Genomic DNA, 14,020 nt, shown 5'->3' on the forward strand with positions numbered 1-14,020 from the left:
ATTTTAAAGAAAACCCACATTGAGACTTTGAACTCATACATAATACACAGAACTACTCCAGACTGGTCATTTCTAATGAGTTTATTTTAGCACATTTCTTAGACAGCTGTTATTTTACTGCTAAAGTTACTTAATGCTGGTTAAAAAGCACATATGGCAGAAAAGTTCAAGTTCAGAGCAGGTCTAGTGTCTTAATTGGCTATTTAAGAAGAGACCAAAAAGTGTATGTTAATGTTGCCCACTTATAACATGCTTCTGTGAGACATTCTGAACTTAAAATCTTTTCTGCACAAATTTGTAGAGGACTCTTCATCCAGAAGACGTCACCTACTGTGGCAAGGGTAGAATACAGCAAGGATCCTGGCACTGCTGCTTCATCCATCCTTTCAACATGCTTGCAAGCCCTTAAATGGTCCGGGTAGGCTCTGAGTACAGGCAGGACTGTTACACAAGGACTCCAGGCCAAACTTTTAGTCTAAATGGGGTGGCAGAGAGAATGCTTCCCTTCAGCTTGACACACCCACTGCTGCAGGATTGACTCCAGCCCCTCCATGGCTATATGCCCAAGGACCTGAGAAGAAAGGGCACTGTCTTCTGTGGGCAAAACTTAAAACATCAAAATGTGTATCCAAAGACTCCTCACACTGCAAGGAGAGAAAAAACTGTTTAAGGTGAAGCACTGAACTCTAAAGCACAAGAGATTTATTGACAGGAACAGATCAGACCTTAGATTTTCCATCACTCATCAGAGAGAGAGTTCAAGCTAAGGCTGTAATCATCATCTCTCCATTCCAGCAAAGGGATCAAAGCAGCATTTCACTGTTAAGTGTTGAATCAATGCGAGTAAAGTGATACCCACCTTTCTGGTTCCTTAACTGTCCACTCAAATCAATCTTGCTCCCTAAAGGGAGGGAAGGAAAATGGACATTAATTAACAGTTCTCTCATCAGTAGCACCACCTCAGCAAGAGTGGAATAGAAATGGTTTACAGCACTGGAACTCATTTGGCAGAATCAAATATCAGTGATTACAAGTGCCCTTTCCCATCTGCATTTTAGAACCTGCACTGTAAAAATGCAAGTGCAACAGCGATGACCATAACTGCTAGCAGATCTGTACAACTGGATCTTTGCAAAACTAAGGAACCTTCCTGAGCATAGCCAGATTATATCATGTCACAGCATTTGACTGGACTTACAAGGCTCAACACCAGGATGTAAGTCTTTTATAAAAGGTTCTCCTTACACACACCCCATAGAGGTTCTGCAGGCCAAGCCATTGCCCCTGATTATAGAATTCTGCCCTCAGCCACCCATGAGCAAGTTATGCTTCAGGTGGACATACTAATTGCCCCCAAGGAGATGGTAATGTGGAATAAGGTGGTGCTATTTTCATAGTCACTTAAGACCACAAGAGCCCTTTAATGTCAGGATTCAGGTGTAGCCAGATACATCAGATAGAGACAAAGCTGTGTTAATTATTGTGTATTCTGCTGAACTATGTTATCATTGTATCAGCTTAATAGCACTTTCATTCACTGGGGTGTTTAGTTTCAGGCTGTTATCCCTCTACTGTTACCTCTCCCACAAAGTGGGAGCATGAAGTTAATGACAGACTAAGATGTGCTTGCTTTAAAGCAGCTCTTTGATTCAAAGTTACTTCAAGGTAGAATGTGACTAAAATGGGCTACTAAGCTTTGTCTGACTGCAGTGATCAGACTGTATTACAGTCACCAGCAGAAGGGGGCCCAATCCTGCTCCCATTAGCTTTAATGGAAGCAAGACAGAATCTGTCCTTCTAATGGTCAGCCATGGAAGTCAAGCTGTTTTCTAATAATAATTCTGCATAAAGAACTAATTGACCATTTCTGCTGGTGAGAGTCAGAATTTTCTTGACATCCCCACTGGTGAACAGGAACTGCAGGACTAACACAAAGAAGAGTGTCATGGGAGCTGGCAGATATGGTCAAATATATGCAAAGCAGATCTGTCTCAGCACTAGGTTTCAGTAACTCCTCACTAAACTGCACTGGAGTCACAGTCCAATGGACCCTCAAGAAGAGATTCCAAAAATCTATGCCCAAGTCACCTTGATCTTTAAAATAAGCTCCCAGTACTCTGCTTTATCCTTACCTCTCAGGCAGGCAGTGGGCTGATTGCTTCATAAAATGTTTGAAGAGCTTTACTCTAACAATTCAGTTTTTACCAACAGGTTCTGGTTGGTAGAATCCAATTCTTAGTAGAGACAGCTTGAAGTTCTGTACTGTTTCAGCATAAGAGTCCTCCTCATTCTCTTTCAGAGAGATTCCCATTGTTTACAACAAAATCATCATTAACAGTACACACAGTCAGCATTTCACCAATATACTTTATAGTCAGCAGTGGAACAGTTTTGTTCAATGCTGCTGGAGCGAAATACTCTCTCACCCTCAGTAGAGAGCTGAAAGTCACACTGCAACACACAACCCTAATTCCAACCTGCCACTGAGACAGCTAGCATATAAAAACAATTAGGTCAAACCATATAGAAGAGATGGAGAAATGATGCTGGGTTGGGTGAGACTTATTCTGAGATGTCTCTGCTTTTTAGAATTGGTGATGAACCAGCAGTGAGGTTGGTCAATTGTAAGAGTGGAGGTTTCATAAAACTGAAGTGGAAGAGGAATCTCTTAAAATATCACTTTCATAATTGACATGTCAGATAAATGCAACAGCTAACTTACCATATCAAGTCATGTCTGGTAATTCTTGTGTGGTCATTTTTAGTCATGAGACTAGAAGAGCTTCACCTCTTTATACTTGTATTACAGACATCCATAAGCAGCAAAGCCTCAGCCCTACATTCTCAGAAACATCTTCAGTCCACTATGGCTTTGGGCCTGTGCAGAGAGCTGCGTGGCTTTAGCATTTACATAACAGCCATACTGGGTCAGACTAAAGGTCCATCTAACCTCAGGGTTCTCAAATGGGTGGGTCATGAGGTTATTACATGAGGTTGTGAGCTGTCAGCCTCCACCCCCAAACCCTACTTTGCCTCCAGCTTTTATAATCATGTTAAATATTTTCACATGTGTTTTCAACTTATAAGGGGGGGGATCACATTCAGAGGCTGTGTGTGAAAGGGGTCACCAATTCAAAAGTTAGAGAACCACTGATCTAGCCCAATATCCGGTTTTCCTGACAGAGGCCAATGACAGGTGCTTCAGAGGGTATGAACAGAACAGATAATCAAGTGATCCATCGGCTGTCACCCATTCCCAGGTTCTGGCAACTATCCAGAGCTAACTCTAAAAAGCAGAGCAACTAATAGCAGCTGCAAACAGTTCATTCAATGCACATATCTAGCATAGTGTGTGCTTCCACTGGCAGCCAGAGATCTAGAGCAAAGAATCTACTCCAAGTTCAAGTGAAGAGTTACCTCAGCAAAATGATCTTTTCCAAGTGTGCTCCAGTTCTGGAGGGGGAAAAAAAATTCAAATGTTACATGTCATTCTTTGCTCCACCTGCAGACATACTACTAGTTTCAAAGCCTCAGAGTGAAGTTTTCAGAAACCTGTTCTGTCCACTACTCTTATAATCTAAGTCATCACAGGCTTCAATTCTAGCCCCAAGCCAAGCGTCACTGTTTGTTCAGTTGTAAAGGAAAGCAAGAGGGAAGGGAACCTATATCATACAGCTTCAGGGGAGGCATCCTAGATATGCAGTTAGTAGATTTTAATCTGGATTCCAAGTGCTATGCTTTGACTCAGTCTGAGCATCTCAAGATGGGCAAGTCCCACCAAACAAGCCTATTAAAATTTTTTTGAGAGTGCTCTGTGTTGGCCCCCCTCTGCTCTCATTTAAGTTAATGGGAGTTTTTCCCACTGACTATAGTACTGGGCTAAAATTGAGTGTTTTTGAAAGCCCTAGTATCTTACAATTAGAAGAAGGGCTTGCTCCTTAATTGTTTAAGAGGCACACCTACCACAAATCTCCTGATAGTGTTAATGTTTAACAGTACAAGTCAGTTTCTAGGACCAGAGTTTAAAACTACAGTATTTAAGTGAAGCCACTGAGCTTCATACAAGCACAACAATGAAAGGTTGGTTCCATCACACAATGCAGTTACTTTGACAGTATTAAAACCCAGCTGGCTTTGTCACATATAACCCGCAAAGGAACAGAGTAAGACACAAACCTCTCACTTGAAATGCTGTCCTGATCATCCGTCATCTTCTAATATTAATGCTTATGGGGGGAAAGAAAGTTGTTTAAAGTGTACTATAATGCGAATTAATAACCCAAACTAGGTAGACTATAAATTTCCTCTTGATCTACAGTGTGGAAGACTAGCAGAAGTGACCAAGTGAAGTATGAACCAGCTTTTTAAAAGTTTCGTTAATCTAATCATTTAAGGGGGTGAACAGATCATTCCTTGGCCCATCCTAAGCAGTAGAGGTTTCAGACCCTGTCATCTGAGAGATGTTAATCCAGACAGTGTCATTGAAATGGGTAACCTTTAGAGCAAAAGGGACAAGTTAAAGAATTCTAACAGTTGAGAAGCCACAATACGCTCCATGTATTCAGTACATTTTTAAAATCCCCTCCACTCCAAGCTTCAGTGGGCTGGTCTAAGTTTAGAGGACACTCCCTTTCCCATTTCTAACTTTGACAGAGCAAGAATGTAACCTCAGGGTAAATGGAACGGAAAGGAATAATATCACGGACATTCATTTGGCAGAATCTAAATTTCATCACTGGTTACAACAATGCTCCTACTAGCTGCAAGTTAACAACTGATTGGTCCCAACAAAAATGCATACTCACCCAAGTTTCTTCAAGACAGTGACAGGACCTAACAAGCAGAAGTGAGAGCATTAGTTTCTTTTTGACAGTTCTCCATAAGTAAAAAGGAAACAATTTTGCATAAAGTAAAATAGTGTGTTTTTAGTTCTGTATTATTTCAGTTACAGGGTCTTTCAGAAATGAAGTAGTCCACATAGTGTTTTCAGGTCAGACATTTCTCAACATCATTATAAACCCTGTAGGAGAAAGCTGCTATGTGGATTAGCCTACAACATTCCACAATTCCCTAGAACACAAGTCTTTAAAATCCACTGTAGCGATTTATCCACAGGTATCAAATAAAGCATTAAGTCTCTGGTGAAGCACTCTTGGATTATCCTTAAGTGAGCCCTGCAGGCTAGCAGTACCTGAAATCTTGTGGCAGAAAAAGGAAAAAAGGACAAACCAGGAAACCTCACAGGAATTCTACTTTAAGAACTTTAGTATGATTTCTACCATACTGCATGAGACCCTTGGATGCCAGCATCTGATCACCAGACTGCAGCAGGGAACCAAAGTATATTACGTTAGGTTAATAGCCAAGTTAAAACCAAAGCAAAACTAAGCAGACTGATTACTTACCACTGCTAATAGCAGCACTCCATACATCCAAATCACCCCAGTCCTGGAATGAAGCAGAGTGTCAGGACAACCCAGAAACAATCAACCATGCAACAGGAAAATCCAAGCCAGATGCCTGAAATCAGATAGAGCTAATTACAGACCTCCACGATTGAGTCAGTCTATTTGCACTTCATCATACAGGCTGCTTGCATGGACCGGGCAACAATCAGTTTTTAACTAAAATCAGTGTGGTGAGGATAGGCCATAGTCGAGTAGCAGATGAGAAACTTCTCAGGTCAATGGAAGCTGTACATGTTTGCTACATGGGGTAAGCTGTTAACGTTGGGCTCTTTGCCAGTTCTCCCCATCCTTCTACTATTTTAGTATGTGATGTGCAATAAACCAGCATTGCTATTTCTAGATACTTTAACAGCTTCTCCAATTATAGCTAGAACCTCATTATTTTAGAGGCATAGTCTAGACCCATCCCTTTCCCATCTCTAGTTACTGTTATTCCCATGAAGTTAAAAATACAGTACTTACAGGATACCCAAGCACCCCTTGGAAGCCTGCAAGAGAAAGCTGGTATTAGCTGAGACTCATAATAAGTTTCTATAGTATTTAATTATAGAACTGTATCAGAGTTTAGTCAATTTTATCCTCATTAGGATCAGAGACCTGATTCATCATCATCTACAGTACAGAGACAGCCTGTTTTCCATTACACGACATCCTCTCTAATGTAGGAGATGGGTACTCGCCTAAGAATCCTGCACCAATTCTAGGAGACCCTCAAGGAACTATTTTACTGCCCCCTTCCTGGATACATCTCCTCACTGATTAGGTTAACTCAGGTGATCAGCAGTTGGGTGATCAGGTGATCATGTTGGCTTAAACTGGGTGCAAGCAGCCAAACTGCAAAGCCATATCTTGAGTTACTGGTCCTGCATTTGTGTGTTGCTAGGACTTTTGGGTGTATATCCCATGGCTCTATGATTTGTTCACAGTGAGTTGTTGGAGAACTTGTCTGTCCTGAGCACTTAGGGTGGAAGTTATGGGAAGGCACTGTATGGTTATCAGCACTCAGTTGATTTAGCCAAGTCTTGACTGCAAAGCACGGAGATAAGCAGCACTCAGGCATTAGGGTATACCCTCAGACAGGCCAGCTAGCTTGAGTGTAAAGTACCACTCAGGCCACAGGGTTGTATATGAACAGGAAGGATCTTACTCAGGTGTGGCTCCTAAGTTAACTCTGCAGTGAAGACAACAAGCCTGAAGGCCTAGTTTACATCAGGCCACCACCAAAATAAAGAGATAGATAGGGCTCCCTCTGGAGCAAACCCTGACTAACTCAACAGCTTCTTGCATCTGTCAGTGTCTTCCTCTGCAACTCTTGTCTCCGTTAGAGCTGCCTCTTAGTCTTATGGACAAAGATTTTAAAAACAGACAGTTCCCACAATTAGTCAATAGTAAGTTAACTTCCAATGTTACAGCAGGATAAAATGGTTAGGGCTTGGGAAAAAAGTACTCTGCACTTAGTCTAATTAAGCCTAGTTGCCAGATTAAAATCCGGATGTGGCCACTTCCCCTAAAGCTATGCCTGCTGCATTTTAAAGGAGAGTTGTACACCATATGACGAATATTCATTGTAAACATTTGAGGAGTCTTAGTGAAAATGGTCTAGTAGGATCAAATGCTATTAGATCAACCTTATATACTAAATTTCTTTCAGAGTAGCAGCCGTATTAGTCTGTATTCGCAAAATGAAAAGGAGTACTTGTGGCACCTTAGAGACTAACAAATTTATTAGAGCATAAGCTTTCGTGAGCTGTAGCTCACGAAAGCTTATGCTCTAATAAATTTGTTAGTTTCTAAGGTGCCACAAGTACTCCTTTCCTTTTAACTAAATTTCTTGTTTGTTCCATATATTTTCCCCTTCCTGGCTTCACTCCACTTTAAAGCTCAAGGTTTCCTACTGCCAACATTCAATCAATAGGAGAGAAGCAAAGCAAGAGTAGAGCAGATTCAATAGATGACTGCAGGACAGTGTGGAATATGTAGCATTTACACTAGAAAGTGTGTCCTTCCAAGTTACCTTTTGTGTGAAATGTCCTGTGCTCTACTCTCCCTGCAAACAATATGGAACTGTGTTTAAGTTGAATTTTTATCTCCATAGATCAGGCAGTTGGTCATCCGAAGCCAATCTGTTTAACACAGCCTGTAAAAGAGACATTTACCATACAATAAATAACTAGAGGTATGAGTATTACTGGAGCACTTGACCCAACTCCCAGCGCAGATGCAGCTAGATTGATTAAAAAAAAAGATCTCAACTTAACCACGACCTCCGAGGTGGAGTATCTACAGACAGAAGTTTTTTCTATGCCGTCATGTAGACACACTTAAGTGTGTCTTTAAGTGCTTAGATTTGTAGTGTTACTATGCTAACTGTTCTAGTTTAATGGGCAAAACAGACTGGAGAAATGGCTTTACATAGCATTTCCTGTATAGCTACTGCACATCCATCGACTTCAGAAGTGTATTAAACCAAGCTATTTGATCCAATACGTTTTAGGACACTCAATAGTATCCAAGCACAAAAATAAGTTCTGCACCAAGTTATTCCTAATATAGTCTGCGCTTCACCTTTTCTAGGTTCCTTTGTGGGAACTGGCTCCCCCCCACACCCCTTGAGAGTTTCTCTCTAATCCAGTTACTAGAGAAGACTAGCAAAATATTTTTTGCCTAAGCCACTCTTCAGAGCACTTTTTGGTAGACAAGGGGAGAGCACATTTCTGACCCCTGCTTTCCATGCAAACTGGCTGCCAGAGTAAATCACAAGCAACTGGAGGATGCATCAGATAGGAGCGAAAGACAGTACAGCATGTTCTTCATAGACCATCTGCTGAACTATGTTATCATCATATACAGCCTCCACTGGAGACAAGAGTGAACAGCAGTTGAAAATACAAAGCAAGTCAAGTTACTTCCTTGTCTGAGGTGTATGAAAGACTTGGACATCCCAAAAATAAGCCACTTCTTTAGAGTTGATTTCTTCCCCAGACACTATTTACTAACCAAATATCACTTTTAATCAGCAGTTTTTGCCAGAGGAACAACCTGCCCAGGTCAGAATTAATGACTTACATTTCATTATCAGGATTCACCTTTCAGGCCTACATGAAGAGAAAAGGAAAAAATTAGGCACCATTACCATTTTAGCATTTCTAGTATGTACTGGGGGTCACGATAGCCAGATACATCAGATAGGAGCGAAAGACAAAGCTTGTGTTCGTCACTGCGCATTCTGCTGAACTATGTTGTCATCACTGTATCGGCTTTGGTGAGACTGGTTCTAAGCTATTTTTCTAATAAGGAGTTTGGTTTAGGTGGGAGTGGCTCTGAATGAAAAGATGCTCTAGAGAAAGCTACTCAACCGGAGAAGACAATCCAAGAGCCTCAGAGTAATAGCAAGAGTTAGAATTGTTCTGCTGTATTAAGCAGACACAGAACTCCAAACATGTTCCATAACCACCCTTGCTATTGCACTGCCTCAGCTCCATAAAAGGAAGGAGAAACCCATGAATAGACCATAGAGATGTTTTTTCAAGAGGAGTTATTCTGTTTCTTACCAGAGAATCTTCCTTCTATGGGGCTTCCAACTTCCTCCATTAAATCCTGAGAAAAGAGAGGAGAGTTATGAAGCAGGTTCAGACATCAATAGATGAAACTGTTCCCAACAGTGTTGTGCCTCAGTTTGAAATACAGGTGGTTGAGAGGTCTCATCATTCTCTTGGTCAAGAGTAGCAAATAAGTGTCATCATTGTGGCACAAGAGGAAAGTCTGGTATTTAGCTGCTGGAAATGTTTAGTTAGCGTACTTATCAGATTAAAAAATAAGGCATCTAGACTGTAATTTACATTTAGTTATCTTTAAGTAACCTTGTTCCTCATTTATGATGCAAAAATTAAACAGGATTTTACCTTAGCAAGTGGCATCAGGTCTGCTAACAAAAGAAACAAAGAAACCAAATCAGGCATTGGTAAAACAAAGTCTGAGATCAAAGATAACAGACACTGAATAAAGCCTCAGAATAGAGTTCTCAGAAATCACTTCTGTCCACTACTCTTATCTTTAAAGCATCATTGGCTGTTCAGTTTAATAGCAGTCTTTCACTTCAACACCTTTTGTTATAGGCCTATATGAAGAAAATGCATCTGAAGTGATTATCCTAGAAGTCAGAATGTGAGCCAGTGTCCTGTCCCAAAAATCAAGCCATTGTTTAGCCCCTTCAGATGACCTCCAAGGATGCAGAAGTGTTTCTAGTGGAGGGAAGGAGAACAACTGCAGAATGGAGTATCCCTTTAGACTGATTGAAGGGAGATATATAAAGCCTAGGGAAAGAATGGTGTTCTTCGCCCACAGTAGGGTGAGGGATTGCCCATACAACCACAGAAGAGGGCCAATTAAGAGCAACTTGCTATATAAACAGCTACTGGAAAATTCATGCAACACTGGCCCTGCATCTTGAGAGATCAGCAGGCACTCCAGATTTCTTAAGAATAGTCAAGCCGACATCTTCAAGTGGACCTGTACTAGGCCAGATACACCTCCCCGATATAACGCTGTCCTCAGGAGCCAGGTGCTTATAAATCTTACCACATTATAGGTAAAACCGTGTTATGTTGAACTTGTGTCGATCCACTGGAGCATGCAGCCCCCCGCCCCCCCCCCAAGCGCTGCTTTACCGCGTAATATCCGGATTCATGTTATATCACAGTAGAGGTGTAGTATTTTTTCCCCCAATTAAACCCTACATTTAAAAAGCAGTTCCTACCAGTTTTATTATTACCAGTGAGGGAAGAACTTGCTTGATGTATCATGGCTAAAAACAGAAAGATATAATGTATACATTACATAATTTCCTCAGTCTCAGAAAAAAGCCTACCTAGATAACAGCTACAGCACACACTGCATGACAAATTCACTTAAACCTGTTCTGTAGGCACTATTGTTAGGTCTCAGACTATTAAAAGGGCCAGTTAATGCCAACTAGATAGATTTTTTTTTGCAGTAAGAAAATCCAAGCCCCCCTCCCCCCGGGCATTAATGATTACCCACCATTCCTTCACCAATGCAATTACAACTTTATACAGCACCTAGTTACACTCAGGCAATCACTAATACAATTTAATTTTTCCTGTGTAAACTGGATTAGAACATACTACCTCCAAACTATTTATGTCATTGCCCAGCGATGAAGTCACCCCATGTCCAGCTCAGAGATGTTGGCATTCATCATACTCTCAGATGTCCCTACCAACATGGTTTTCATCATGTGCATGTACACGGAGGGCAAGTTGCACTGAGACAGAACATTATCCCATTAAAAAAAGGAAATCTGGGCCTGATAACTATTACTAAGGAAAAAACATGCTTGTACAAAGACTTGCTTGCTCTCCTACTCCTGCAGATAGCATACACTAGGAGAGATTCAACACTTTCCACTAGGTATTCTCATGCAATGTTCAGGTATCCTTTCCAACTTACTCTAAGGGAGTTTCCACCTTCCAACTACAGTGATGCTACATCTTTCCAGTTCCATCTCAACCTTTACCACATGGGCTGGAAAGAAGGCCAGTCCCTCCCCAAGCTACTTCCTACTGAGAAGCTACCAACGGGCACCCAAGCTACAGCAGGTTCTGGTGATCTACTATGAGCCTACACATGACTATAAAATAGAGAACGGGGCCACAACACTATTTTTGATCTATTCCTACAAGTTGCTCGTTCGTAGAGCTCAGGCCTAAAAATCCTGTGTCTGAACAGTTTTAGGAAAAGCAATGGGCTACCTTTTGAGAACCAAGGACTGTCACACACACAAAAGACTTGCTTTTGCCAGTCTAGTAGCAGGCGTTTCTCTAAAGCAGGCGTTTTTCATTTGCAGCAACATAAAACATTTTGCATGGAGGTGCAGACCCCTCTGAAAATCTTAGGAATCACCTACAAACCAGATGTTGAAAACCACTGTTCTGGAGTCACTTAAGGCTCTACTAAAGACCCTCCCAGACCGGGGATGCTAAGGGCAAAGTCCAGCTCTCCTGGCACTGCACCACGTGCAGCCCCACAGTCCAATCCAAGACCCTACAATGCAGAGCCTCTGAGGCCCTCAAAGTCGGAGCCCACCAAAGCCATCCCTACGCCAATTTAGCAAAGCGCAAGGGCACTCACTACAACCCCCAGCATACAACGCTCCTCCTTCAGCGAGGCCGCTAGGCTGACGGGGGTAGGGAGGTTGGTGCTCCAGCCAGCCCAGACCTCACGGGCCACGAGTCCTCAATTAACATCAATGAAGCCACCTAAGCTTCGCGCCCCCCCCCCCCAAGGAGCAGGAGCCCACTCACGGCGGGGCTGGGGAGGGGGGGCGCGAACCATCCACCTCCATCCTCCTCAGCCCGCATCCATCGGCGGCAAAACCCCTCCAACAGAGGGGCCACACCGCCCATGGACGGCGATGGCGTCGGCATTGATCAACATCGAGCTGCCAGAGCGGCCTAAAGGCGCGCGATACTCACCCAGCCTCACCGCCACCTCCCCACCCTCGCCCGCTCAGCAAAAGGAAGGAGGGAGGCGGTGCCTGCGGTATATATGTCCGCCGCGAAACGCTGTCACGTGACAGTGCAGCGGCAATCATGGTCCCCGCAACACTATTCTCATAGGACCTACCCACAGAGCAATGGCGATGACGGAAGCTAGGCTCCACCCCCAAAGAACCATGGCGGCCGCATTGCAATGGGCGTGGTCACATGACGCGCGGCCCCTCCTTACCGGGGCACCGGGGGGCGGGGGGACACGAGCTAGGAGAGGGGGGAGGAATTTTCTTCCGGGGTGCGGCCCGCTCGGGGGGTTTCGCTTCCGGGACGGTGTTCCGGCCCGTTCCCACCCCCGGGAGGTAGGTACTTGCTGTATTCGGGGTCCGGCAGCCCCCCCGGGGTGGGACGAGGCGAGGCCTGGAACCGCCCAGCTTCCGAGGCGCTGTCACTCTCACCCTCGCGGGGTCGGCTCAGGGGGCCCCTCCCTGGCCCAGAGACCCCTGCCAGGGCAGAGCAGCGCTCCCAGGGACACCCTCCCCGCATGGGACAGCGCCCTATCGGCGGGGCGCCCCCCGGGGGCTGTCTCCCCCTCATCTCAACACCACCTTCGGGCTGCCCCAGCCCCGTTCCACGGGGGGCAGCTCCCCGCCACATCCCCCTCCCAGGAGCTGTTCCACCCCCACCACCCACTGCCCTGTCCCATGAGGGTCCGCTCCACCCCCAGCACTGACCCACCAAGGACAACTACCCCTCAACCCCTCTGTGAGTGGCTGCCCCAGCCCACCAAGAGCAAGCTCCCCTCATTCCCCCCACCCCTGCACTGTCCTACCCATCGTACTTCTCCCCCACGCCCCATCCCAGGGCTGTCCCTGAACCCACAGCTGCATCCCAATGAGATGCTGTCCCTCTATCCCACCAGGAGAAGCACGTCTGCTCTTTTCCTCGCAAAAGGCAGGACATCCCCATCCAGCAAACTCTTTAGTCGCCCGCCAGCCTTGAAATCCTCCTTAGCAATAACTCTACTCTGTGGTCTTGTGTACACTAGACTTCTGGGGGAATTCTCCCTTAAGTGCACAGCCACCAGGCAGTGCCAGTGATCATGTGACTGCTTGTGTATACAAGGCATGGACTGCCACCCGTGTTTTTAGTCACTGTCTAGATCTGCTCCGAGTAGGATTAGATGGCAAGGCATGCCCTGACTAAACCCCCACACGACAATTGCCTGCATGGGTGGCAGTGCGATGTCAATGCAAGCTGTGAGAGGCAGACCCTCTCACCCCTACCCTGGTCCACAAGTCCTCTCACCCTCTATCCTACTCCACTTTCATATGAAGGACAGGACCCTACCTGCTTCACCTTGGGGAACACCCCCTGCAAATATGTTTATTTATACAGCACAACAAGTGTACAGTTGCCTTGCAAACGTAAGATGCAGTCCCTTCCTTGAGGAACTTATTACTAAAGTGGAAGGGTAACAATATTTATCAGAAGGTGGAAGCCAAGAAAAAGATTACAGTGATAAGATCATGTGGTTGCTTCTGTTTGTTATAGACGCGGCCACAATGGTTCTGCATTTTAACTTTTAACAGTTTTTTACTGTTTACTGAAAGCTTTTACTTCTAGTTGTGTTATTCTGATGGAACTGGAGTGATTGGAGTAAAGGAGGCTGGATAGTGTGCAAGCACCACAGGCTGTTAGGAAGACAAAGGGGAGGAAAGTGGCAGTGGGCAAAGATGTGCAATAGGGAAGGATAAAGAGTGGCAGGAGTCAAAGAGATAGATGCAGGTAATACAGATGAGAATAGTACACATGGTTGTGACACCAAAGTTAACTAGTTGGTGACTGAATTCAGGCTTCCAGAGAAAGTGATGGAAGGCAGTGGTGAAATTAGTTTGTAGTGAAAAGCCCTGAAGGTGGTTCCTTGGGGCTCCAGTTTTGGAAGAGCTGGCAGAAGCAGAGTGGTGTTACAGTAGAGCAGCAGCTTTTGTAGCCCAGTTGTGTGAAGTATCTCTTGTGCAAATCTCCCTCCCTTAGAGGGCT

The 14,020-nt window shown here is 44.3% G+C and overlaps 1 protein-coding gene, 1 long non-coding RNA gene and 10 other non-coding genes across 19 annotated transcripts in view; 1 reads left to right on the forward strand and 11 right to left on the reverse strand.

The window, feature by feature from the left end:
• Window positions 1-66: 66 nt before the first annotated feature.
• On the reverse strand, window positions 67-12,051 carry LOC119860153. Of its 6 annotated transcripts, none has more exons than XR_006273858.1 (14): window positions 11,963-12,051; window positions 10,225-10,272; window positions 9,371-9,393; window positions 9,020-9,065; window positions 8,535-8,563; window positions 7,483-7,605; window positions 5,931-5,956; window positions 5,406-5,448; window positions 4,806-4,833; window positions 4,177-4,226; window positions 3,418-3,453; window positions 2,133-2,292; window positions 860-901; window positions 67-644 (listed from the first exon to the last, which is right to left on the reverse strand). It is a non-coding gene; the product is annotated as an uncharacterized LOC119860153 (long non-coding RNA). The 6 variants fall into 6 exon arrangements; XR_006273857.1 differs by having other exon boundaries at window positions 2,133-2,186; window positions 11,963-12,050; XR_006273859.1 differs by having other exon boundaries at window positions 2,133-2,186; window positions 10,240-10,272; window positions 11,963-12,033.
• Window positions 2,261-2,340, reverse strand: LOC119860854. Its single transcript, XR_005294670.1, has one exon. It is a non-coding gene; the product is annotated as a small nucleolar RNA SNORD79 (small nucleolar RNA).
• On the reverse strand, window positions 3,527-3,594 carry LOC119860870. The gene has a single exon (XR_005294685.1). It is a non-coding gene; the product is annotated as a small nucleolar RNA SNORD75 (small nucleolar RNA).
• Window positions 4,665-4,741, reverse strand: LOC119860859. The gene has a single exon (XR_005294675.1). It is a non-coding gene; the product is annotated as a small nucleolar RNA SNORD47 (small nucleolar RNA).
• On the reverse strand, window positions 4,954-5,017 carry LOC119860868. Its single transcript, XR_005294683.1, has one exon. It is a non-coding gene; the product is annotated as a small nucleolar RNA SNORD78 (small nucleolar RNA).
• On the reverse strand, window positions 5,525-5,589 carry LOC119860861. The gene has a single exon (XR_005294677.1). It is a non-coding gene; the product is annotated as a small nucleolar RNA SNORD44 (small nucleolar RNA).
• On the reverse strand, window positions 8,237-8,321 carry LOC119860865. The gene has a single exon (XR_005294680.1). It is a non-coding gene; the product is annotated as a small nucleolar RNA snR60/Z15/Z230/Z193/J17 (small nucleolar RNA).
• Window positions 8,642-8,725, reverse strand: LOC119860863. The gene has a single exon (XR_005294679.1). It is a non-coding gene; the product is annotated as a small nucleolar RNA snR60/Z15/Z230/Z193/J17 (small nucleolar RNA).
• On the reverse strand, window positions 9,136-9,218 carry LOC119860853. Its single transcript, XR_005294669.1, has one exon. It is a non-coding gene; the product is annotated as a small nucleolar RNA SNORD24 (small nucleolar RNA).
• LOC119860869 lies at window positions 9,472-9,538 on the reverse strand. Its single transcript, XR_005294684.1, has one exon. It is a non-coding gene; the product is annotated as a small nucleolar RNA SNORD75 (small nucleolar RNA).
• On the reverse strand, window positions 10,659-10,736 carry LOC119860860. Its single transcript, XR_005294676.1, has one exon. It is a non-coding gene; the product is annotated as a small nucleolar RNA SNORD74 (small nucleolar RNA).
• A 109-nt stretch (window positions 12,052-12,160) lies between the features above and the next one.
• ZBTB37 (zinc finger and BTB domain containing 37) overlaps window positions 12,161-14,020 on the forward strand; it is a 62,574-nt gene continuing 60,714 nt past the window's right edge. For 2 of the 3 annotated variants that reach the window (XM_043491104.1, XM_038414849.2), the window contains exon 1: window positions 12,254-12,339. Coding sequence is in view for 1 of the 3 variants with exons in the window: in XM_038414848.2 (XP_038270776.2) it covers window positions 12,163-12,339 (177 nt within the window). In the remaining 2 variants the exon portion in view is untranslated. Of the gene's footprint in view, window positions 12,340-14,020 lie in introns of all 3 variants that reach the window. The other variant, XM_038414848.2, reaches the window with a different exon arrangement.

Source organism: Dermochelys coriacea, chromosome 8 (genome assembly GCF_009764565.3).
Source record: "Dermochelys coriacea isolate rDerCor1 chromosome 8, rDerCor1.pri.v4, whole genome shotgun sequence".
Taxonomy (NCBI): domain Eukaryota; kingdom Metazoa; phylum Chordata; order Testudines; family Dermochelyidae; genus Dermochelys; species Dermochelys coriacea.